Genomic DNA, 27,992 nt, shown 5'->3' on the forward strand with positions numbered 1-27,992 from the left:
AATTTTAATAACTCAAATTTTTAATTAAAACTTCCTGAACTTGTTACAGCATGGAAAAGCATAGAGCCATGTCATACTTTTAAAGGGCACGGTGAATCAATGAAACAAATGAAATGATAAAAATGGAGAAGTACTTACTTAATTGAAACATAATATGACTGCAAACTTACAAATCTAATCACAACAAAACCTTTTCTTTCCTTTCGTCTCACCCACAAATAGAAAAATTATTCAATAAATTTATCATATTAAATAGTGACTCCATAGGTCTATTCATACATATGCTCAACCATTACAAGGAAAGCTGGCATGGCAAGTCTATCATACGTTACAAATACATTCAGATATAGAAATATTTTTCAATTTTTTTATTTTGAGAGAAAATCCTCAATGTCTTCTAAAAAAATGAAAATTCAACCAGTGAACTATTGACAGAAGTGATATGAATGGATGGTCCACTTTTCATAGTTATGACTCACCATCCTTCTTCTCGGTGCTTATCAATTCCTCGTTATAGTTTTCAGACTCAACTTCATTGGCATTCACTGGTGAAGTCCGTTCTACAGAGGGCTCTTCCTCTGTTTCATTGCTCTCTACGGGTGACTTCCCTGGTGACCCTTCCTCTGCTTGATCCACATTTACAGTGTCATTCCCTTCAACACCAACACATGGTTCCTCCGTAACACTTTCATTTTTGTCTTTAGCCAAATAACTGAGCTCCTCCTTATCCTTCTCAGTTTCTTCCTCACTGCACATAGGATTGCCATTAATGCTTTCAGAAAACTCAGGTTCTTCGGGTGATGATATCACTAAAACTTTAGTTGAATCTGACAAACCAACACTATCACACTCAACTTTCAGCTTAGCATCACCAGTTTCATCTACTGCATTTATTTTTTGAGAGTCAACTTTTGGGCTACTTTCTAATGTGTTAATCGGTGATGCTGCCTTAGGGGGTGAATCAAAAGGTTCTTTTTCATCAACATCTTTGTCCAAAAGGTTTACTTTTTCAGAAGCCAAATCTTCATCCATGGGTACACTTCCACCGGTATCTGTTGCAACCACTTCAGTCACAGTGTCACAACTGTCGACATCAGATATTACAGGGCCAACAACAGTCTCATGTACTTCGGAAGAACTCTCCATCATCGGGTGACTGAGAGGGTAATTTTTATCCGAGTCTTCACTAATTTCGGCAGTAGGGCAGTCCACTTCTGAAACAATCTCCACTATGGCCAAAGTATCAGACTAGAACCGTAAGGAAGAAAATTTAAAAAAAAGTTTGTTAATTTAAGCAGAGTGGTAAATACACTACACAAATCAAGGTCTTTAGGTAGGTAGGAAAGCAAGGTAGCAAAAGGGGGGCTAGATAAATAGAAATATCAAGTGAGAACGATCAATGTCATTTATATGGAACATAACTAATTGTAAATAATAAACTAAAAATTGAGTAGTTTTGATTATCTGTTCTAAGAGAGGGGAAGCTCAAATATATACACAAGAGAGAGAGATAAATCCATTCACAATTATTATCTGAGAAATTTTCAATTTGTATTCTGTGTCACGCTTTCATGAAATCTGTTTTACCATACCAAACACACAGCTGACAAAATTATTGTTTTGAGGTGAGGGAGAGGAGAGAAGGGGAAATACAGGAGGAGAGGATTAAGGATGGCTGGCGAGGACTAAGTAGGACTATAATCCAACCAACAGTTAATCACATAATGCATAATGAAGTCTCAGTGGTCCCATTAAGGAGGTGCCCTAGCGTTTGAATTTCCCAATTTAACGGCTGACGAAGCCCTCTAGCTGCAGCACCGGGACATGGAGACCAAAGCCGAAGCACCTTGAGGGAGAGGAAGGGGAAAAAAAGGCAACTCGCCTCCCAACTTTGCCCGTGACGAATCCGAGGAGAAATTTGAAACTCATGATAAATTTGATATGGGTCGCTGGAACAGGGGTCGCAGTGGGAGTTAATTTCTGATACCTTTATGGCAGCGAGCCAATTACAAATAGTAGAAGCCAACTTATGTGGGCCGTGTTCCTCTCTCATGCGCTGAAAAAATAGGCCTGGGAATGCAAAGGTCCTTATGATTTTACACCTTTTCTGAAATTGCTGATGATGTTATGTTCATTATGTAAGCAGGCATTTTGTCAAAATCACGTTGCCGACTTCGGTGGCGGCGGAGTAAAGTCCTTGGCTGCCAAACAAGAAATCGAGGGTTCGATTCCCGCCTGGGTAGATTTCCCCTGTCCAGGGCTTGGTTGTTCGTGCAATTAATTGTTAAATTTGTTGACTACCCAATATAATATGGCTCTCTATCGTAACAGGCTCAACTTTGTGGAGGTTCATTCTAATAAATAAAAGCGAACAAACTATGTATAAATCCACCAATTTATTTTTGTGGTACTACTAGTTTCGACGCAGCGGCGTCATCATCAGGTACAAAGGCTACAAAGAAACAAACATCCTTATATATCATGTGGTATCGGGAGGAAGAAGGTAGGTGGAAGGGGTGGCTGGGAAATCTGAGGTGTGTTTATACATAGTTTGTTCGCTTTTATTTATTAGAATGAACCTCCACAAAGTTGAGCCTGTTACGATAGAGATTATCAAGAACGCAAGTATAGCGAAAAAGGCCAAACTCTACCGAACTGTGACGATAAAATCAAGGATGGCGTCTTTGAATATCTACTTCAACAGCAGATGCCTTGCCTTAGGAGTTATTCCAGAATACGCCAAGATATCTACTAACACCAGATCATCAAGAGGAATACGCGCAGTTAGGGCAGCAGAACGGATGTGGGTGAAAAAAGAACTTCAAGGGTGGTACGCAAAAAGGAACAGCATTGAAGTGTACAGATTCCTTCTGACCAGAGAACTTTGGCGCGACCTTCATTGGACGGAGTGGACATTATTGGACGACTATGTGCGAGAGAGAAGCAGCGAATTGGCACATAAAAAGAGGTTAGTCATAAATGGTAAACTGAACCGCCTCCTAGAGAGAAAAATGAGTTCTCATAAGGAACCTCAACAGAAAAACGGACCCATGATATTCCAAGACAGAGTGATTAATCTTTCTAACACAGTGTTTGACCCTCATGAAGTGACTTTATTAGAAAAAGGTCTCAAGTATGTACCTGCTACCCCAATAAGAAATAAGGACGTCGAGAATTTATTGATCGATTGTGAAGTAGCTCTGGAGAAACGGGACATTGGTTTAAAAACTATTATCGCTGAGAAACTGCCAGGTTTTGTTAAAACACAAATCAGTGACAAAGGAAACAGGTCTTCCGAACTTAAATCCATAAAATCTATTAAAAAACGACTGGTTGAGAACAATTTAATTGTTGAAAAGGCGGACAAAGGAAACGCGGTGGTGATCATGGATAAGGAAGACTACATCAATAAGTGCTACGATTTCATCAATAATAACCAAATTATAAAACTTACAGGGGATCCAACGATAAAGTTTCAACAGATTGTGAAAAAATCCCTCAACTCCGCCCCTAGGCTTATCAAACCCAGCGAAGTTTACAAATTGACAACGATCAATCCAAGAGCCCCCTATTTTTTCGGCCTCCCCAAAATACATAAAGTGAACGTTCCCGTACGGCCAGTGATCTCCAGTGTGAAAGCTCCTTCCAGAAAACTCGCAGCCTTTCTAAATTCTTGTTTTAGGGAGTTGACCAATTTTCAGTCTAAGTTTGGAGTGAGAAACACGAAAGACTTTTGTGATCAACTCTCCAAGAAAACTCCTCCCCCCGGTAAATACATTCTGGTGTCTTTTGATGTGAAAAATCTTTTCACTAGTGTCCCGGCCTTGGAAGCAGTTGAAGCGGCAGAAAGAATTCTTTCTAATACGGGAACTGTAACATCAGTAATCAGTGATTTTGTGTCTCTTTTAAAAGTGTGCGTGGAACAAAATTATTTTAAATTCAATGGTGAATACTATAGACAATTGGAAGGGCTAGCGATGGGTTCACCGTTGTCACCTTTCCTGGCTGACCTATTCATGGACGATTTTGAACAAAAACTGTTCAACAGCGGTTCGGTAAACACCAAAAATATCTATTGCTGGTTCCGTTATGTGGATGACGTCTTTGCAATTTGGACGGGCACCGAAAGACAATTACACATTTTTTTAACAAGTTTAAACAACCAGTGTGACAGAATTAAATTCACATGTGAAAAAGAAGCGAGTGGTAAGTTGAATTTCCTTGATGTGACTGTTTCCAAAAGTGCTAAGTGTTTTGAATTTGCTATTTTTAGAAAAACCACCACCACTGATCATGTAATCCCCAGTGACTCCCGCCATCACATTTCCCAAAAGTTGTCGACGTTTCACTTCTTGATAAATAGACTTCTTAATATCCCCCTATCGGAAGAGAACTTCAATAAGGGATCAAGCAATAGCAGCAACGAATGGTTATAACAGATCTCTTGTGGATAAAATACTCGTAAAAAAACGCTCCCTAAGAGCACAAGAAATGTTATTCAGGCAAAGGGACTCAAAGGAGGAAAAATTTAAGTGGAGAAAGCTACCTTTCTACGGTGTTTTATCACAAAAAGTGAGCAACCTTTTCCCTAAAAACCTGTACAATATTGCTTTTTATAACAACAATAACCTGAAAAGATTATTTAATAACACTAAGGAAAGGAGTGACCCATTGGACAATAGTGGCATTTATTTATTAGAATGTAATGATTGCACTGCAGCGTATATCGGACAAACGGGCCGCACTTTCCGAAAGAGAGCGGAGGAACACAAGAGGAGTTTTCGGACTTGTAACCTCTCCCAATCCCACTTTGCTAAGCACTTGTGGGAGGAGAACCACAACAGTGATTTCATGCCAAAAATTCTACACAGGGAGGAAAAAGGCAGAAGAATGAACAAGCTAGAAGGGTTGGAGATTAGAAGACTCATCAAGAAACGTCCCCTTCTTAATGATATCCTTTTTGAGAACCTTTCCCCCCTCCTAATAGCCTCCCTGAACCTCACGGAAAAACCAACAACCCATAATCCTTCCCCTTCCCCCACTTCCACGGACACCCCCGTCATTACCTTAGTCACCAAAAACCTTCCGTTACTCCCGACCAACGGTCTTCCACACCCCACCCCTCTCCAACTCTCACCACCCTCCCACAACGCCCAATCACACACCTCAGATTTCCCAGCCACCCCTTCCACCTACCTTCTTCCTCCCGATACCACATGATATATAAGGATGTTTGTTTCTTTGTAGCCTTTGTACCTGATGATGACGCCGCTGCGTCGAAACTAGTAGTACCACAAAAATAAATTGGTGGATTTATACATAGTTTGTTCGCTTTTATTTATTATAATATGGCTCGATATGAGCTCTGTATTCGGTGGTTTGGGAACAAAAAAAAAATAAAAAAATAAATAAAATTTCAGAATTGAATTGTGATTTATGATGTTATTTTGATGGAATGTAGAGTATTTTAATGTAATGAAGATATCATCACTAGCAGTTTTCGAAAAGGAAGGGAAAAACAGGTGGAAAACGAAAAATGGAGAGGTTTCTCATTTGATACATATGTATGCAAAATATATTCAACTAACATAATAAATTATTAATAAGATGTAACAATATATGTCAGCTAGCTTGCTTGAAAGTCACACTTGGATGCGAAAAACAATGGTTACTAAAATTACAGCTAGAAATATTTTCTTTACTAACACCGACAAAATGAAGCAATAAAACAGAAGATGATGAAGCGAAGCAATCCTCAAAATGGCAAAAACCCTTCCTATAACGAGGCAATAAAGCAATATGTGGCATTTCTACAAATGGACAGCGATGCTTTGAGTACCAAGCTTCTTAAACGCCAGATAAAAATCATAAGACTGAGGTAGGGTTTACGGGCACAATAGGGATTAACGCGGTAGGCAGGGTAGTGCCCGCCGCCACTCTTGAGCCCTTTCCAATGTTGGAGCTGATGAGGGCTATGAAAGACCTAGGAGAGTGTGGTTAGCAAAATGCGGGAGCATTGCGGTAAGATATGGGTTCTCCAAGAATAAGAAACTTATTTCCTTGCAGCCAAGCACTTTCCGAGACAAGCTTCTGACTTGCCAGCGCAATCATTGAATCTGTAATATATGTCTCATGAATAAAATCGTAATTTGCGCATTAAAAAAATCCAAAAGTATATATTATATGGAATTTATAATGTATGCAAGTGTAGAAAACTTTAATGTCGTCCCATCTTTAGCGAAATATCCTCAACTATAACTAAGGGTGAACAAATTTCCGCATCTAATCAATGCGTCGGGAGGTTGGACACTCGGGCACATAACTTGATAGAAGAAGTGGGCTGGCCGGTTGGTGCAAGATTTCTCTTTTGAGAATTAAAGTGGATAATTTGTTATGTAATGTAGTGTAAAACCTTATGCGTAGCAATGTGAAAAACATAAAGTTTTCCGCTAACCCTGTTATTAATACATGAAAAATAAAACATTTTAATCGTTTAAAAAAATAATACACACTATCAATAGAAAAGAAATTTTCAGCACTATGGATTCTTAACATATTCATTCTTGTTATGGCACCCTTAAAAATTATGTACTCATTTTAAAACAAAATGCAACTGTACAAATACAATTCAGGCAATTTTCTCAAAAGATAGGAAAACATTTTTGAGATCATTTAATGTTAATTTGATAGAAGTCTCTGTTTGTTGCACGTCTTCCTTTTCTAAGGCTTCTATCCTTTTCGATGGCGTCATTTCCCTTGGGGCTGGCTATACGCTTCCAATGCACCACAAAAAAAAAAACATAGAAAAAAAGAATGATGATGCGATCTCAAAATAAGCAGCAAAGAAAGCATGTGACCAGCAGGCGGGCAGTGTTGCTGTTGAGGGGAGGGCCAGGAGGGGAGGCAAAAAAGAGAAGGATGACTCGTGGAAGAAGGAAAGGTGTTTAGGATGAATCAAAGCGACTGCGCATTATCGAAAAACTGGCTTCAAGGTCTCACAATTTCCCAAATTGTGGCTTTGATTTACAATGTGTGCTTTTACTATCCTAACCTGTGAGCACGCTATTGAGGAGACAGGTCTCTACAAGAGACCAATCCATATATGCACCGATAGTCAGGCTGCTTTAAAAGCCCTGAACTCACCTTGGCGCACATCCAAGCTATTAGCTGAATGCTACAAGGCGCTCAATAATTTAGGCAGCCGCTGTAAAATAGAACTTTTCTGGGTACTGGGACATTCAGGTATTACCAGAAATGAGAGGACAGATGAACTGGCTAAGGCCGGCGCCGAACAGAACCCAATTGGTCCAAAACCAATGGTGCCAGTTGCTCCCTCAATGAGGATGGCTGCAATCAGAGTGTGGGGATCAACCCAACACTCAAACATCCGGCGAGAAACACCGGGGTTACGTCAGGCTAAAACCCTTATGGGAGAGCCCTCACCTAAACTCGAGAGAAGACTTCTCTGTATGATATGTTCACAGCTGTTTCCACATAGTTGAGAGATAGCTTGGGAAAACAACCGGACACTATTTGGTAGCTCTGGCTTCTCCAGTAAATCTTTCAAAACAGTTTTTGCAGCAAATGAGAAGTTAGCTTACGCAGTTGTATTCAGCTGTTGACATAGCCAAGGACATAGTTGCTATAGCAAAAGATTAGTTATTTATTGTACATTTTATTGGGAATTCTGCTTGGTTTCTATGTACTGTGTACAATTATGACCAAGTACACGACACAACTTGCACATAAATATTAGTTAAAATAACAATACTTCTCTATAGAGTTGAAAGTTACAGCAATTTTTGAGGATTAAGTATATATTCAGCTTGATAAATAACAGCCCCCTTTAGAATCCTGAATAACCCAAAAAGGTATCCCTGCTACAGCAATTTTTGAGGATTAAGTATATATTCAGCTTGATAAATAACAGCCCCCTTTAGAATCCTGAATAACCCAAAAAGGTATCCCTATCACATGGGGGTAAAAATTCATAACTGTTGATGGGAAACTTAATATGTACAAACAACAGGAGGAAAAAGGACACATAAATAACAATAAAGTCTATGTTGATTGAAAAAGTTATTATACTGTGAGTGAATGAGTTTCTGAATGAGGACTGTAAATTTATGTAAAGTACTATAGGGGAAAAGTATCCCAACAAAGGTTGTGCCACCACTATCGCTCTGCAGGAAAATGGGTTTCCTTTCCAGTGGCTTGCTATTCCTTGGTCGGTGAGGGAAATTCAAGCAAGGCAAACCATCTCCTTTCTTAGTCATCCTAATACATACACGACCGATCACTGGGTCTCCTTCAACCCTGAGCATTACTTACGGTGAACTCCGTAGAACAGAGGTGCATTTGACGGCATCATGCACCCTTAGAAACGTTCCTCTAAATTTTCCTTCACATGTCCCAACAAAACAGCACAAATCACTAAAGCCATAGCAAGCTTTCTCTTGAGGTAAATAAGACAGTCAATGAGCAGATTTGATGGGCCACGTATTTGAATGCAGTTGATTTTGAAGAAGCTTTAGCTTTTCTAGAAGTACTGATGAGCACATTGCCAAAAAGTGTTTTTCTTTGGATCGAGAAGGATATCCTGTCTTGATTTGAGATGTCATTGCCATCAGATGAGGGGAGAAAAGTAGTCGGCTTGATTGAAGCAAGGTTAACAGGAGCAGAAATATTGTCGAAGATGAATATAAATAGAAGTACTGTGTACTACTGGATGAAACTCTACAGATGAGGCATTACAAAGTTACTAGAGAAGAGGGACACCTAGATGTACACCTGGAGATTTTGATGCTGATAAACATCAAAGTGCTGCCCTGTGCTCTTATACAACTTACAATACTTAGTTTTACAAAATTGGTTTTCAAGACAATTAATAAGAAAGTGATGTATGTAATTGCAGAAAATGAAAGTTTTTCAGTTTTGGCTACTGACTAAGGAAATATAAAATGTTTCATGTTTGCCTATTTATTGAATTTATCTCAGAAAATTATGTGTCGTTATTTAAATTTGTATCAATCATGTGCATATGCATTAAGCAAATATTTTCAGTCTCAGTTGACGTACTAAAATCTTTTGTAGTGATGACTGTTTATCTGAGTAATTCCTGATCCTTTCTGATGCTCACAATCCTTCCACGCCATTGCTACAATTGCAGAACACGTCTAGCAAATACTTCTGCCTTAAAATTTTCAGAGACAAGAGAGTGAGGGAGTGGAGATGGGCTTTAGGCGAATTTCAGAATGAGTGCCTGAGTAAGTGTGAAGAATGGAAGGAAAGGAGGGTTAGAGGGAGATTAGAGAGAGAGATAGACACGAGGGTTAAATTAACCATTCAATGCCAAGGATATCGAATGCGCCAATATTCTGGTGAACTTTACGAATTATGTTCAAGGGGTGCAACTTTACTATCACAACCTTGGTTGCTGAAAAAGACCACATTTGAATTTCCCTCCTCTCGTTCCAAGGATTGTATATGTACCATCAGAAAGGAAATCCATTATCCTTTGAAGCGATGGTGGCAGCACCAAATCTGTTGGGACACTTTTCCCCCCAATAGTACGCATGTTTCTAATGAATATTTTTCATGAACGGTTTTGTATATTTTATTCATGTTTTACTTTTTATGAAGCACCAAATTACATGCAGCTGTATGTGGTGCTATGCATTGTAAATGTAATGTGTCAATAAATTATTATTATTATTGTTATTGTAAATTTAATTATTAAAGTAACTTTCAAATATTTAACTTCTTTCTATGCTGATGCTAAACTGGTTGGAGGACTATATCTCAAAACCTGATGACTAAGTCTCCCAAATAGAGGTTATACCATCACTACCACTACAAATCTTTTAATGCGTATAAATTTGCAGTGGAGACAGCCATCTATCCATTTTTTTAGAGATATGTTTGTCACATCATTATATACTTGAGTGTTTTAACCTATTCCCCAAATATAGCTTGATGAATTACCCCCAACATTTCCATAGTGCACCATCAACCTACCCTGCGGGCACCACAACATATAGGAAACTTGTGCTTTCTTTCGCACTCATGACCTCCTTTCCTCATTACAATAATACATCATAATTAGGATGTTCAATAACAATTTAGACAAAAAAGTAAATAAAATTTTGACTAACCTCGGCCAAAGAAAATTCCAAACGATGAAACTCCTGGTGATCCAACAATCCTTGATCTGTAAATGAACACATCAAGGAATGTAACTTTATCATCAAATCATTAAAAACAGGCCACTAATATTCATTACTGGACTAGAAAGGCAAAGGAATGAATGACTGCAGGTTTACTAATCCAAGGGAACCCCACAGCTTACTTGAGCCAAGTCGAGCCTGAAATGTGAAGGAAGGAAATGTTAAAACAGCTCGCAAACGGCTTCATATCTGTCACTATGCATGACTGAGTACTGGATATTGTGGAAAGATCTTTTTGAGCATAGGCTCACCTGTGCTCCATTGTCTCCGTCGCCTCCGATGGCTGCAGCATGGTCATCACCCTTCTTCCCCCCACCCTCTTCCCTCACATCCTCATCGACCCTCTTACACTGGCCATTCTTCTGTATCTCTCCTTGACGCTCCTCACAGATTGAAGCTGCTGCAACTTCATGCTCCATGAGCCCTGAAAGAATAAGGAATACCCATTACCCCTGACAACATCCTCATTCCAACTTAAGTTTAAATCTCTCCATAAAGGAGAAGAGTTTTTCTGTCAGATAACCATTTAATATCCTGGTTTCAACAAAATACCTAATAGGAATATGACAAACTATGGTTCTCTGATGTGATTCACACTAGAAAACAAAATACTTCTTTGCCATTACTTGGATTCTTCAGCTGGAAAGGAGAGAGATTAGCCATCATTTGAATCCTAATAAATAGGAGATTCTTGTTTTGCAAATTAGAGTCGTTGTTGCAGAGGAAATGTTGAAGAGGCTTAAAAATGCACACTCAAGTGTGTGAGAAAGATCAATTGATATTAAAAAGGCTTATATGACTATTTTCATTCATATAAGGTATCGAGAAAATATTTAGAGAGGGTTTCTTTGAAAATAGCTGACTGACCCTTGTTTATATTGATTGTCAAGCAATGGTCAGCGAAGCTTATATATTAATTCAGCTAAGTGCTAGTCGTTTCACGATTCCTGACCAAGATGGTAAAAGAAACGATAGTCTGCGGAATGAGAAAAACTTAGCTCGCCACGTTAGCACAATGAATGTCAATCATTTAATTCAATTGACGGAATAGCAATAATACCGTTTTCCACAGTTCTCAAGTTTAGGGTGATCTGCAGAGTGCAAGAACAGAGGCCAACACTTCCCAGTTTCTGATGGTCACTTTTCCTGTATGGTTTTCCCCATGCATCGCAAATTATTATCAACTCTTTTTTGCCAATTTAAATTTATTTCAACCTTCAACGACTTTTATTTCCACTGCATACAACTCCCGAACTACAGGAACTACCCTCTCTAAATATTTTCTCAATACCTTATATGAATGAAAATGGTCATATAAGCCTTTTTAATATCAATTGATTTTTCTCACACACTTGAGTGTGCATTTTTAAGCCTCCACGGAATCAAAATAGAAATTATTTCAAAAAGATATAGCGGTGGCATAATACTACCTCCATGAGATGCAAAAGGGCCCTGCAAAGATACTCTAGTAAGAAAAAAATTGCTTAAAGATAAAATTATGAGCAAATAACAACCTCTGGTAAATCCAAACTTAATATGGCGATATGCTTATGAATAAATAGGACTTCCTGAAAATGCATATTAATACATAAACTAATTTGGTGGACAACTTACCAGCCACCCTCTGGCGATAATCTTCATAAACTGACGTTGATGAGACTTGAAATCCTTCCTCCATAGAATCCACACTTCCGTTTAAATGCACATGTTTCCTACCATAGAAAATATGGTGTAAGATTAAACTCAGAAATTGAAAATCATTTGTAACACAAGTATTTCCATGCATCACATAGGCATACAGCCTGGAGTATAATGATATCAGCCATGGAAAGGGAATGTAGGAGAACGTGAGCAAAGATCCTCTTTCAAACATTGGATGGTGCTGTTTTTACCATTATCACTCATGGTTCTCAGGATACCTAAATTTTAAATTTCAACAGTCTAAATGCGTCAGTTGAAAAATAAAGTAAGGACCAATTCTAAAATAAAAATCAAGTTTCTACAGCCATCAAACAGTCTACTCCATGGCATATTTCATCGTCAGGAGACAAACACAGATTCAGAAAACTTAGCAATAATCAAGCACAGCCAACACGTAACATATTAGGTAAATACTTAAAGCACTTATAACTAAAAGAAAAAAAATGCAAGATGCACAAAATGCATGCTTATTCACTGTTTAGCAGAAATTCACATAAAATACAAGGAGTGCAATTGACCTCGTACACACACACAAAGTAATTCAAGATCATGATCACATAGACATGACAATCACATTAATTCCTTTCACAATACAGAAATAATAATTTCGTTTAAAATATCAGTAGTCACCGAGTCAGATACCAACTACTTGACTCAAATTTTTGAGTACTCCCATCCATAAAGATAATGATTACAACAAACATCTGAACAGCACTGAAACAGGATGATTCGGTAGAGTAAAAAAGAATCAAAGCAACAAATGCAAACTTTATTGGGAAACGTAGATCATTGAAGAGGCCAAGTAAGAAGCAATATGTAAAATGTCCAATTATTCTCTTTCACATGCACTGATAGGATTGTAATTAAATTAATATCAAACTGACATAAAAATATGAAAGTGAATTACACTAGTCTAACAACAACATTGACCCCAAGACATCAAGGACAGCCTGAGCATCTATGACCAACATTGAGCACATCTTTTCAGATTATCTCCTTTCATTAAATTCTTCAGAACCCGATGGCTACAGATTATGGTCTATAATTTTATTTTGCTCACAATTTACAGAAGAAAGAAGAATATTTGTTATCCATGCAATTCACATGCTTTTTGTAATAAAATTTTAATTATTGACAATTAACTGCTAGCATTTTTATTTTTAGCTGAGAAATATCAAGCGAAGAGATTTTAAATGAGGGTCACAATGACAAAGAGAAAGGTTAAAAACAAACCCAAAGAAAATGAGAACAATCATGCAACAAGGATATCAGAAACTAAAAATAGGGCAATAAAGGGAGCATTGATAAGCTGGGATATAGCAAGGTACGACAGAAATTTGTGGGCATTATAAGTGGAATATTTACAGGGAAATTTGCAGTGGGATACTAGTAAATGATATGATACAGCTTTTATTCCATGGCAAAACAGGGGAAATGAACACTTGATTTTGATCAAGTAGTCCTGACCAAAGTTCTCTCAAACTAACCTCATAATGGTCCAGGTAGTGAATAGGTAATTTAAATATTTTAAGAAGAAAATATCAGAAGTGTATGGGACTGAAATGCAATAGTATAATAGAGGGATGGATGTTAATGAATATAATCTAGTGCATGAATTAGAAATGACCTTGGTAGCCGAATTTTGTTCAAGGAATAAATTATAATTCACAAAATCTAAGTTTCAGCAATTATTTGGTACTAGTTATACATGAAAACGTTCAGGAGAGATGAGGTATAAGAACAGTGGTACAAACTTCCTTAGCATCCTCTGGGAGGCTGCAAACAGTTCAACATTTAGTTCACATATTATGCTATTCACAAGGCCTTGGGGAGACAGGAGGGTGAATAGTTACTGCATATATGACTGTGCTGTTGGGTTAAAATGGAAAAAAATAGCAAAGTATGGAGGTGATACCCTGGACAGAAAGGGAACTACAGAGGAGGAAGGGGGAAAGCATCAAATCAATTCCAGAATGAGCGGCAGAGAAAGCAATTGGGTGTATGAAAACCAGGTGAATCAATATCCCATGAACTAGAAGAGAAATGTTTAGGACAATAGAAAAGAAAAGGTATTAAGAAATGCACTTTGATGATAAACAAAAGGCAAAAAAGGGTGGTGGGAAGGATAGTGTGACTAACTACAAAAGTGGATGAGGGAAAGAGAATTGGTGCAATGTACTGAGTTACGAGTTTGTGATCCGGACTGAATCCCAAGTCTCTTAGAGATGACTTTGCCCTATTCACAAGATAAGTACCAACTGTATTTGCCAATAATGCACCACAATTATAGACAGTAAATTTCTACACATCACTAAATTATAATCATTCCATTTAAAAGAACCAAAAGAGATATATAATTATTCCTAATTCATGGAAAAATAGCAATAAGTGAACCAAAAAGGATCTAGGAAATAATGACAGTTAGGTGATGGGGATTAAAAAAATTGGTAAATTCACCACAGAGTAATGAGTTTTGAGCCCTGTTTAGTGTTTTCACATCAAGTAGCTATTAATCTGGAGATATAGAAATAAATAAATAACTTAAGAAACAAAAATCTCTTTAAACCTTAGAATGTTTCAAATTCTGGATTAGTGATTTTACCTTACCACCAGTCATTCATTATACCTATATTTTGAAACACATCATGAAATTGAGAGAACTTTGTAATTTCCCAGCTACTTCCTGAGCACCAGAGAAAAGAAAAATTAAACATGCACTTGCTCTGTAAGATCACAACTTACCAAAGTTCATACCTTTGTTTTACACACTAAACACACTTCAATTCCAGATTATAAAGTTTTTCATGCTTTAGTAATCTCCCTAAAAGATATTAACCGACCTAGTAACCAAATGATTTCATTCTCCACCTCTAATATTAGCCTTACATCTGGGCATGCCAAAAACTACTCTACATTTAGAAAACCACTGAAGATTTCTAGTCTACGAGACAAAAACCATGATAATCAGAAATAATTCCCTGAAGACAACTTGAAAAATTAAATGTAACTACAAGAATACAGGGCATGTAGTAAAAAAAATGTTTTACATGGCTTAAGTATAACATACACATCTTGAAGAAGTAACCAGTGAAAGATATATAGATAATTCATACACATAAAAGCAACAATACAGGTAAATTAAATATTTAGGTTTAGTAAGATGGGATAAAATTTACATGCATGCTGATTTGGTAAAATAAGTATGCTATGACTGACCCGAGTTTCGGCTCAAAGGAAAAGAGTAAAAGAAATTTCACAGTGAGATATAAATTCATTCCTGATTTATCTCTAAATGGCTTCCTAATGACAAATTACTCTCTTTAAATAATCCCTTACAGTCTTTTAAGATGTGATCCCTTTTTAGTTTTTAAACAAGGAACATTACCATAATTAAAGCAAAATATAACTTTCTTACTTCAAATCATGTACAGAGAATGTGAGTAAAAATGTTACGAAATAATTACATATTTTTCCAAAAATAAAATTTTTATAATACATGTATTATGGGTAAATAAAATCAGTAATCACTTTGCTTCAGAAATAGGCAAAGAACTTCATTTCATTACTTACATACTTTTTGATGACCAATCACGAATTATTCACTGATCTTCCGGCATCACTTTCCTCCATCTATCATCTTCCATGCTTTCATATACATTATTAAGGCTTGAACATGACAACTGGTAGAAGCTATTTAAATATTGCGACATATTTATTCTATGACACAATGCGTAAAAGTACAATGTTCGACTCTTTAAACAAAGAAGGAAGATTTGCAGTACATAATTCATTGAAACATGAATTGAGTTGATAGTATTACAACGCACAGAGCTCAAGGAACAACTCGAGTCACAAGCATATGCCACATGAGAGAAATGTGATACCATTCCACTCCTAAGATAAGTTAAAACTTATATCAAAAGGCCTGAAAGTACCTTTAATTAAGAGAAGGTATAACATACTCCACCAGTTGTGCTACAATGGTTGATCAAGTCAGAGACTGTAAACTATACATGCTGGTACAGTGCAAGATGATTCAATGAATGACATATTTACATGCAATTCTTTGAAAAACATCCATCACACAATTATGACAAAGCAAGGTTTACTTCTTTGAGAGGCTTAATTAGCATGACATTTTCTTGTGTGTCATAACATGAACTTGAGATGCTAACACCTTGCTCAGTAAACTCACTCTGACATTTGCTCTGACAGATGATGACTTGACGAAAGTGGCAGCATGCCTAACAAGCAATGAAGACATCTAAAGATACATTTACACTGTAGTGCAAAATCTAGCAACTGTTTAAATGTTCTAGTGAGACTTAACCTAGAGGCTTTACAGACTGGTGAGAGATTGTACTCTAGCGAGGGTTCCTCAAGAGGTTGCAGAGCAGCTCTACTGAGTCTACACTGGTAGGAAATTTACTCTTGTGAGACTCCTATACCTACTCACAACAGTTTGAGGCAGTATTTGTGGAGCAAGAGTGTGAAAGTCAACTGTGAATTTTTAGCGAAGAGAAGGGCAATAAGCACTGCTACTTTACACCAAAAAGGGACTTAGTAGGTATAAATGCATAAGTATAGCTGGAGCCATTCAACAAAGACATGAATTTACGTAAAAATATCCTACAGATGTGTCCTAAGGACTGCTATATTCCCCTCAAAAGGGTTTCAACTAAGATAAGGCAAGATACTCAAATAATTTTGATTCATCTTATGACCCCCTTTTCCTCCTGCAGTGACTGTAATCTCAAAAATTCCACCTAACATACCAATAGGTATCCCTTTCCACTTGCTTCTGAGAATGGTTCATCACCATGAATCACACCAACCTAAAGGGCATTTCTCAACCTCCACCCTCCCAAACTTGTGCGCATATATTGGTATAACTCACTCAGTGATTGAACCCAAAGGCTGGTTTGAATTGGTGAGGTTAGAGCACTCTCGAGAATTAGCTATGTGCATGTGAATATCTTTCGTTTGGGGTAGGGGGGAAGTTCCTCTCCCTGGGCCACCTCGCACTTCGAAGATTTCATTTGGGGGTGTTCGATGGCTTCACCCGGGATTTGAACCCAGAAACCTTTGATCAGCAGCCAAGCATTCTACCCACTAGGATAGCAGCCCTCCCATCGTATAAGCATAGATATAAATCAATATGAATTAACATTAGAAGAAAGAAAAGGATGAAAACACATAACACAAATGGACAAGGACAACAGTGAAGTGGAAAATGGCAGACGATAGAAATCAGATGGTAAAAATGTGTCCCAACTGGCACAAACCCAGAACCTACCGATGTTGCACATAATTTTAATTAATTGGCATATGCCTTCCCTTACACAAACTTACGAATGACTGGATCTGAGTTCAGTTTTGTTGATGATACACATGTTAAAACCCATTATTAAGGGCAAAGATACATTATGACAGTCTTATATTTCAATACTGGCATGGGTGGTGAAATTCACATGAATTACCATGAGAAAAAAGCCAGAGGTCTGTGGTTCAATTCCTTGGCAAGGAATTGAACCACAGACCCCTGGCTTTCTGTACCACTGCACAGACCACAAAACTATCCAGGTTCCTGATTTCACTCTACAATTGCCATTGGAAATCAGGAATCTGGATAGTACAGTGTCCCAGAAAGCCATAGGTCCGTGGTACGATCACCAGCCCAGGGGAATATTTCCCCATGGCAATTCATGTGAATTTCACAACAGGAAAGGGCTAAATTCTATCCAAATTGTGTCACATTTGCATTAAAGCTTCTATAATATATAACCCAATTAATAATTACGTTACCTCATAGATACAAAATGCTGAATATGATGAGTTGATGTATAAAACTTTGATGCTAAAACTTTGAAACCTGATACTGCCACTGGAGCAATGAATAAAACCAGTTACAGCGGTAGTCAGTAAACTGACCAAGCAGTATGTAATAACTAAAAAATTCAATTGTTACCTGCAGGACCTAAAAAAATTAAAACTTCCACCAAAACTACAGACTTTAGGTTAAGTTAATATCTTCATCTGAAACCCATACCACCAACCAACCATACCAACGTCTGCCAAACCAACATTATGTCAACCAAATTTGTAAATACTTTCTATGAGATAAATACATATCCTGGGGAAAGCAATTACATGATAAAATTGGTGATTTCATAATATCTTTGAAACAACAGAAAAGCATATCAATTTTTAAAATATTTTAATGATTAACCAAACAAGAAAATATAAAATTCCAAGGTATACTTTCAGAAAAGCACACACACAAATTTAAGGCACTTTTGAGCAAAACAAAAATATGAGTATTGAATGAGTAACTCACATTTCATTATTGATTAGGTCATGAGAATTACAAATGATATAAAACTCTGAATTTAGGAGCAGATATGATACATATTCAATCTAAAGCATGCATGCTTGCATTTGTTGAACTTTTCCAAGCCCGAAATATATCATTTACTTTGGAGGCATAGCTGTCAGTAGCCATAATCTTAAGCACCAATAAAGGCATTATAATTATGAATTACAGACATAATAACTACAACTTTCACAGCCTTAACAAAATCACAGCTTTGTTTAGGAACAACAGCAAACCAAAAAATCTTATATTGTACACAAGATTCTTTAACGAGATTTAAAGAAGTAAACAGTATAAAACCTATCAGCAACTCGTATTACATCATCTTTTAACTCAAGGCTATAGGTAGAGATTCAATTTTAATCAGAAAAAGTTCCAGAAACATAGAACATTTTCTTTGCTAATCGCTAACAGCACTTTCTACTGATAAATTTTATACTGGGTTTAACGTTTATATAAAATATATATTTGATTACATGAGTTTAGGAACAGCTTTTCTTCAGTAAACTGAAATACAATACCTCTAACAGTAGAAAAAGCACTTATCACAGTCAATAATTTGTAATTTATGATAGAAACAGCTGCTTGTCATAAAATTTTGGAAACAGCAATTAATGAGCTAAAAAGATATTAATACCATAAGTATTTGTCTAAACTTCACAACCATTTTCATTTACAGGAAATTCAAAATACATTAAATCTATGAATGACATTCTAAATAGATGACTAGTTCTGCTTATGAATAGTTAACATGACAGCTATCCAACAATCACCAAAATTTTAAATGCAATGTAAGCACTTGTCTTCCCACACAAAATTTATAGAGAGCTTCAATTTTGACAAGGAAAATGCTAAATGATATGTTGATCAGTAGCTTTTCCTAGTTAAAGGTACTTAGAGCATGGGGCAACTGTGGCGCCTTTTTGACTTCCGTGGCTTAACTTCTTCAAAATTCCATCTGTATGGGGAAGAGCCACAAAGATAAAACTCCATTTGTCAAAAATATAAAATCAAAATTAATGGAAGAGCAAAATTAATATTAACACAGCTGCATCATCAAAAGAATTCTGGGTTTTACATTCCAAATCAGAATGGAGAATAAGGCTTGACAGAAACGAGAAAATGCCCGCAAACAGAAGCAAATCTCTTCATAAGGTCATAAACGGTAGCAAAAATTATAAAACAATTTTAATACCCAACAGGATAAATGAATAAATGGTAATGTTTACATATATATAAACTTACTTATATATAAACTTACATATATATATAGTATCCTTATTTAGGAAATAACAGTAAATAATAATATAAATAATTCAGAGAATCACGCTCAACAGACAAAATTTATAATTTCTGGATGACACGTAACACACACAGATTGGAGTAAATAGCTAAAGTATAATGTTGAGACACTGAGTATTTTTTAAATATTTCTTAGAAGAAATAGATATCCACAGACGATGGCCAGGAAATCTGGTCTCCTCAAACTATGAAGACTTAGCAAATTCAAATAATTCTCCAATTTCCTTCAAACTTTGATGCGATGCCTGATTCAACCCGGGAAACTTTTAGGAGACGTAACTACGAGGTGTGGATCCCGACAGTGTAATTTCTAATGTCACACAGCAATTTTGAAGCATTTGTGCAAACCAGTTTTCTGAATCCTTGATCTCATAGCCACGGGTGAGTGGTTTTTGGTAATGAGGTATTACATAGAGGAATAGGAATACGATTACAATCATGTTATCACCGCTATAAAGATTGCGGTTGGGATAAGAAAGTTCTAAATAATTTTGGAAAGCAATCTAAAATAACAGACAATGGGCATAAATATAAGTGCATAATGAAAATTACAAGAAATTGAGATCAAAGTTTGGATTATTTGTGTTTTCCAATTATTCACCTACATCTTCATTAAACCCCGCAAGCCACCTAAAAGCCATGTGGCAGGGGGTGTAAGGATACCAGCCGTATACACACAAAAAGGAAGTGCTCTAATGAAATTACGACAGGCATTTATTAAAGTCCTTTATGGTTTGGAGCAAAAAAGAATTCCCATATCTATCTGTTCAGCAAAATATCTCTCTTAATTTATCACTTCTGTCGGACCAGGAGATATGGTGGGGCTCTAACATTATGTTCTCCGTGTCACTCTTAAAGATATCCATTCTCAATTGTTCAAGCGATCTAAGCCTAGTGTGCAGCCTACGAGTCTCCAGCGGCTCCCAGGCTAATTCGGTTAACATCTGGGTAACGCTGTCTGTACGCCGGTAGCAGTTTTTGACGAAACACGCAGCCTTCCTTTACATTTTATTCAGTTCGCAGATTAAGTCTTTCTACACCAGATCCCATACACTGGCTGCATATTCAAGGTGCCATCGGACGAGTGTGAAATAGCACATGTCTTTTACTTTCTCATCCAAAAATCTTCCCACAATACGCTTGACGAATCCTAATTTCTTCAGGGCTCTGCCGCAAATATTCCTTATATGTGTTCCCCGTGAGAGGTTCGAGGTTATCGTAACTCCCACATACTTCACTTCATCTGTTGCCTTTATGTAAATACCATCCTCAGCATAAACATGGTTATAGTTCGATGAACTTGACAAAAATGCACCGACATGCATTTGCTCAGATTAAGTTCGAGTCCCCACTCTTGGCTCCACAAATGAATGTTGCTTAAGTCCGATGATAGAATTCCATAGTCAGAGTGACCACTAATTTTGCGATAGATGACAGCATCATCAGCAAATATACTTATTTTACTGCTAATTCGGGAGCAGAGGTCATTAATGTATATAATAAACAAAAGGGGGCTGATTGTGCTTCCTTGCGGAACATCTAATGTCACTTTAACTACATCAGAGCTAATTCTGTCACGAACTACTTTTTGTTTACGATCATTCATAAAGTCGCGTATTCAGTTTATCACTGTTTCATTTAATCCGCATGACCGTAAGTTACATATACAAGTTTGTTGTGAGGTACCTTGTCGAAAGCTTTCTTAAAAGCTAGAAATAATGTGTCAACTTGTCTTTTCATTTCACCAGATTTGAGGATGTCGTGAAGAATGAGCACAAGTTGTCTTTCACATGATCTACCTTTTCAGAATCCGCGCTGAAAGCCATAGAAGAAGAAATATTCCTGTCGCCTCTCCCCATCATTAGCTCAGATAATCAGGAGTTTGCTGTATAACATGATAATGAAGCTTTCTTTACTGCAAATCCTTTTTAAAGCCATCACCTTTAACCACTGAATATTTAAATGAACCTAAGAACTATAAATAAAATGAAAAGTAAATTATTACAGCATACTTTCATGATAAGGCATGAGTTTAAGATATTTTCATATCCATCAAAGAAACATTAGTGATAAAGCCCCAAAGAAGCTAGGATTTGTTTAGCACATTGTGGGATAGTTCTTGGATAAAAAAGTAAAACACAGGTGCTACTTCACACTTATCAGGCCGCACCTCAAATAAGTGGTAAGCTTATGGGATGTAACACAGAAATATTTAATATGTGAAATTAATATACAGTGGAAGCTCGGTTTAACATGTGCTCATACTCCCAGGAACATCGCTCACTATATCTGGCATTCATTATATCCAAGGTGAAGGATGAAGTCCCTCAATAACCATAATCACCTTTGCCAAACACTTTTTTATACCGGTGCTATTTCATAGAGGAATAAGTTCAAACTTTGCCTTAACTTGCATATTTATAAATGATTTTGCTAATGAAATATGGTATGATGATTAATGGTGCTTGTTTCGATAAAACACACATCTGTAGTTGAGTGTCACATGATAAGCAGTGATGTGATCATGGATCTGGGATCTTTCAGGATTGGTAAAATGCATCAAATCGCAGAGCAATGGCAGAAACCACATTCCAGACTCGGCTCCTAACAGTCGCATTGCACAAAGTTGCTCTGGAGGCTGTCACAGCAGGACACAGTTTTGTGAGCACACAGTACAACTGTGCCCTCCACAACTCTAGGAAACAAAAAAAATACAGCTCTCTAAATCATACCAATGTTCATCACGAAGCCACAGATGTGGGTTTCTTGGATACAAGCACTTAAAGCCACAGATACTTTTGTTTGCACTTGTGTTTATTTTAAGTTTGGTTTACAGTTCAGAAGATTACCACATAGGATGCTTTAGTATTTCATTTTTTTTCACTAATGACCAATGCTGAATTCACATGGGATCAGAACGGACAGATGATGGAATTAAAAGAAATCTATTTATAAATCTAATCTAACTATTCATAATGCAGACGTGCCAAATCTTGCATTCTAATTATTAGTTCACAACCAATACTTCTGGAAATAACATTATGTAGTTTGTCGCAAGATCTCTTCCCAGCTCCAGCATGGTATGTATCACCTAACATGGTATCATGAAGTCCAGAGTGAGGCCTCAGCAAGCTCTCGACTCAGCAAGGAATTACATACACATGGACTTCTTGGTCAAAAAATATGGCCTTCACCATATTTTTTGCATGCTAATCATTGGCTTTTATTAAGAATACTCAACAAGTCACTCCTTAAACGAGCTTCCAATGTAATACAAAAGAAAGCAGCAAAATTCGTCAAAAACTGCTTAAAACAAATAATGAACATTATGCAACTTTTACACTAATTAGGCTAGGAGTGGCAAGAGACTTGAAGGTAATGAGTTAGGTTTCGTTTACTAGAAAAGCTCATATCTTTCAAAGTGACACTTCGAAAATTGTCTTAAACCCCCCTACATTACATATCCAGGTGCCACAGAAAAATAAAATAAGAGAGATATGTTTTTGAACAGACAGATACAGGAATTCATTTTCCTCAAGCATCAAAAGACCATAATAAATGCTACTTTGAACTCAAGAAGGCAATTCTCTCACATCTAGCAATATTTTTTGTATGCTAAAACAGGTAAACAGTCAGTTTCTAACACCTCTTGCCCCATTTCTATAGATGCGAAGGATTTATGTAGACATAGAGTTAATTCAATGGGATTATTTGAAACTGTATGACAAAAAAGAAGTGAACTATCAATGGGGCTGCAGCTTTAAAAAGTTCAATGAAATGGAATACAAGAAAAGTAATGCTATGAACAGTAAATGTAAAGTCAGTCAATGTAAAAGTAAAGTTTTGAACAAAAAATAATCCTCATACTGATAAGAAACATCCCCAGGACATTTAAGATCGTAAGAAATCACTTTCACCGACTCCACCAAGCAGGATAAGCGCAGCCAATGGTTGATTGAGGGACAGACTAGGAAATTAAGGGGATAAGTAATCTCCATAAAGTTAAATTTCTGGCTTTCATTTGTCCAAAAGCACCAGTAGGGCTGTGAATAGTGCCACCTTGAACTCATTATGTTCTCACTAGCAGAGATGATTTACTATGCTACATACTTCCTCTTAAGTCTATGTATAAGCACTCAAATGCAAACATACCACCAAAAGCAGCAAATGCATTTGTTATAATTTGTATTACTTAAATTTCATACGAGCTTTGGCTCAAATAGCATTGCGCAATTGCAAGCTTTTAAATAAAAAATACTATTAAAGTGAACACTTGTCTATAAATGGAAAATTGTGCATCAAGACAAATTTACACCGGGGCAAAATGCAAGACCAGGAGCTGATAGGGGAAAAGAATATTAAATTGTACTTCATCTCAAATGGAGAGCATTGCCATGCACTACTATTTTTCACAAGACAATGATAATATTTGGCAAGAGCATTTTGCACTAATTTTTTTAGCATCACAGCTAATTTCCTCAATTTTCATTGCCCGGAATACAAATGCATACACTACAGGCAAATGCAGCTGATGTACCACAGAATTTTTTTGAAAATGGCAGCATGCTAAATTTTGATAGAGAACAAAAATTACCTGATATGCTTCTATGTTCCTTTTCAGTTAAACAAAGTTCGAGTGCATACAGAAATTCCTGTCATATTAAAATGTAACCCAAGGTCAACTTCACATGCACGTAGTCACCCATTAAAACTAAATATCCATTGTAATAAAAACAGAGCATCTTATAATTTACAGACTACTACTTTTTGACTTTCTTGGCCAGTATTTAAGCATACATATTTCTACTATTTACTTTGAAACATGCAATGTGGTTTCCCAAAGTAAATTTATACTTTTCAAGTTCAATATACTACAATGATCATTGGATTTCCGAATAAACTTCATTTCTGCTGATTCTTATAAGCAGATCCTCTAGAGTGTCTATTTCATGAAATGTTAGGAATGCCTTAACATGTATGAACATACACACGCACTATCCCCAAAATAACGACATTGTGCTGCCCCTATCGTACAAACACGTCACCCAAAATCAAATGAGGAAAGGGGGAGTGAAGGAGGAGGTAGCAAAAGGACTTAAACATAGATATCATGAGTCAATAAAAGCATTAGCATTGAAAGTTTGAGACTGAAAGGGGTAATTTTGTCAAGGCAAGATTTCAATTTTTTTCCAGAAAATTAAATGACTATTATATTTTATTGCCCAGCTTTACTCAGTGAAATCTTTCCATAATAGAAGATAAAAATATTACATATTGTAATGCTTACTATTTATCTATTTTATGCCCAATCACCCCAGAATACATTGCATGGCAGCCTCTACTTCAGGGGTTCAAACAACGAGCAACATACGATACAAACACCTATACCTTCATTTAATGGAAACGACCCCTGTTTCTGGCAACAAAGTTACATCTTCAGTGAGATAGTTACATGGTTATGTCCATTAAAAATAAACAGTCAACCTTACAAATGTGTACTTCTATTTTCTGGAATGAATAAATTCTGGAAATAATAGCTGGGTAAGAATATTTTTGACTACTTTCGATGGCTTGCTCTGGCCAATGTTATCAAGGAAAGGAATCTTAAGGTTTACTTGGAGGATTGGTTTACACTGACTGGCTGCAATGCTTACACAATGCCCTCCTACTGCCTTGCCCTTCCCCAGATTCACTCAAACTGCCTCCTCAAGGCTAGCATACATGAGCCTAACATTTATTTTTGAGACATAAAAAATGAGGCCTATCTTTACACTAAGATAAAAGAAAGAAAAGGACTACCAAGTACAGAGAAAATAGATCAAAATTAATGTGACTTTCTTATACGATAAATGCAGTGTTAACAGGGAAACTTGAGAGTAGAAGCATGTATTTTCTCCTTTATTAGGAGAAACTACTGGTAGAGAAAAATAATGAGAATCAAAGTAAATTGAGAAATATTTTTGAGAAGACGCATGAGCCAAATTAACACAAATGGAGAAAAATATTTAAAAACAAAACTCCAGCATAGAAGAAATTATCTTAAATAAAATGCTCAACGAATTCAGATGCATGAAATGACTAGACAACAATCACAGAATTCTATGGAAACCAACATAATCAAACAGTAATAATTATTAAAATTCTGCAGGAGGCGACCGAGAGCTTAGGTTATTTGCGCCATGAGGAAATCAGTAGGTTAGGAAGGGTGGAGAGAAACCGCGTCAGCATTAGCCTGCTGTTCACAAAAGGCACCAAGGGGAACACGGCTTAACGTCCCATCCGACCAATGGAGTGTTGTATTGGAAATGTCCTCCACGTAGCATTCGAGCAAGTATCGGACAGTCTCTGAAAATTCTCTGCCACTGCCGGGATTTGAACCCAAGATCATGGGGTGGGAAGCCAAGACTCTAGCCACCACACCAACCCGATCCCCCCTTTTACTCTTCTGTCCTCTTTCTGTGCTGTTTTCTTCCTGTACCAAACACTCATTTGCATGATAATATTACATACATAATTCAAGGCTTGAAACTGCTACGTGGTGGAAGGAATCCATGGTAATAATAATGGAACAAGTTTAGTTCCTTTCTCAGATTGATAAGACACAACCAGATTAGGCTGGAAATAACTAGACCTGTTCTATTGTTAATACTTTTAAATGGGCAACTGATCTATAGAAACTATGCTAAACTGAAAGGATGGAATGAATGGCATGACGCTTCTTATGACAACTCATAGAGGTACTAAACTCATCACATATCTCCCTCCCCTTCAAATGATCATAAGTATTTTGAACACATGACAAAAATTTAGGGTTACATTTCAATAGGTCAGAATACTACCTAGCAAAGTTTCTAATCACCGTTGTTAAGGCTACTCCATTACTACCGACATGGACAGGAATTATACTCCACTAATAGACGTTAGTAAATCTCAATTAACTTCCAAACACATTTGACAGGATTAGATCAAGACTCACCATTAGAATGTAAAATTGGGTATAGGAAAAGAAGCATATCGGTACGAGCATACATAAGATACAAATACATTTCCTCATTCATAAAAACGGGATTGCATGCAAATAGAAGTGCTTTAGTATTGAGATGCGGTAACATCCATCTATTATAACGAAATGAAGAGGGTTTCATTAACGTTAACATTCCCCTTAAAGTAACTTCGCAGACCATTCAAGCCCATTCAAATTAAGAAAAGAAAATTAAGCCCATAAACTTATTTACACGGGTGCAGAATTGCCCAAACATTTGCAAAAAACAAGGAAGAGTAGTACTTACGAGCACCCTGGTTCTGCAACACTAACCACCAACAAATTTTTCTCTAGGGCGCGCATGTACTTATCAATCCGGTTGTATTCTTTCCTAGGGTTAATCAGGAGCTCACTCAGTCTTTGAATAGTAAATGGAGCACTGAAAAATACAATAAAATAAGTACCTCACATCCGCCGAACGAAACATTAGCTAAAAGAAAATCATTTTGAAAGAACATTTACCTTCGGAAAGTATCGAAACGCTCCAAGATCTTGGATTTCATACTTTCATAAGAGAACTGACTTGTCTCGGAACTTGGGCTGGATTCGAAGAACTGCGTCAGGACACTGATGATTTTGGCACGATATACGTGCCTGACTTTGGACCACGGGTACACTGGATCTCCATTCTTGGCTACGATTGTAAGGAACTCTTCCAGCTCTTTCGGCAACTCTTTAAGCTTCATCCTTTCAAACTCTTTGAATTTGAATATGACATAAGTTATCACAAAAGATGACAAAAGGTTTAATTAAAAACGCCCGGATCAACAAACCATGCATTACTTTAATCGATGCTCTGCATTACTAATGCAGAAAGGAAGTTTTATCTAAAATCTTAACCAAAGTAATGGCATTTGCATGATCTACATTTGAACAAACATATGAAAGAATCACGATAAGCATTTATTCTAACTACAGTAACGAGTGAGGGTTTTAATTTAACACTAAATAATTCCAAAGTCACATTGTAAGATAAAATATTTTAAGCAAGTCTTGTAATGTAGTTCTTATTTGATTCAATTACTGTCATACCTTTCTTTTCAACAATTAATGCCGATCAAAGAAACTTTATTAGATAACTATGTTTACCGTGGACCAAAATAACAATAGCATGGGTTGTTGATTTGTTAATGTTTACTTGATCAACTAACATAGTCAGTCAAAAATTTTCATATCCTAATAAATAGCTACCTTCTAGTTTGTGCAATAACTCCTCATAATTTTCCATTCTGGTCGTTCAAATAATCTAAGCCTAAATTTTCTGTTTTCTTTCAAAAACTACCGACGAATTTCCACATACACCACAAAGCATCACAAACCTACCACCATATAACGACCGACGATAGCA

General features: G+C 36.7%; 1 protein-coding gene across 1 annotated transcript; it reads right to left on the bottom strand.

The window, feature by feature from the left end:
• LOC124170789 (serine/threonine-protein phosphatase 4 regulatory subunit 2) lies at positions 1-27,992 on the bottom strand. Its single transcript, XM_046549751.1, has 8 exons — positions 27,836-27,992; positions 27,107-27,341; positions 26,892-27,023; positions 11,841-11,938; positions 10,478-10,650; positions 10,349-10,364; positions 10,155-10,210; positions 1-1,248 (listed from the first exon to the last, which is right to left on the bottom strand). Exons 1-8 carry the CDS (start codon positions 27,870-27,872, stop codon positions 469-471), a joined length of 1,527 nt encoding a protein of 508 aa, XP_046405707.1. The 5' UTR covers positions 27,873-27,992; the 3' UTR covers positions 1-468.

Source organism: Ischnura elegans, chromosome X, assembly GCF_921293095.1.
Source record: "Ischnura elegans chromosome X, ioIscEleg1.1, whole genome shotgun sequence".
In the NCBI taxonomy this organism is placed as follows: domain Eukaryota; kingdom Metazoa; phylum Arthropoda; class Insecta; order Odonata; family Coenagrionidae; genus Ischnura; species Ischnura elegans.

What these genes read in the sequence shown, in the direction of transcription:
- LOC124170789 (XM_046549751.1), bottom strand. Translation starts at nt 27,872, where the DNA reads ATGGAAAATTATGAGGAGTTATTGCACAAACTAGAAG. An exon ending in GTTATTGCACAAACTAGAAG is followed by an intron (nt 27,342 to 27,835) that starts GTAGCTATTTAT and finishes TCAAATTCAAAG; the next exon opens with AGTTTGAAAGGATGAAGCTT. An exon ending in TGGAATTTTCTTTGGCCGAG is followed by an intron (nt 1,249 to 10,154) that starts GTTAGTCAAAAT and finishes TTACGGTTCTAG; the next exon opens with TCTGATACTTTGGCCATAGT.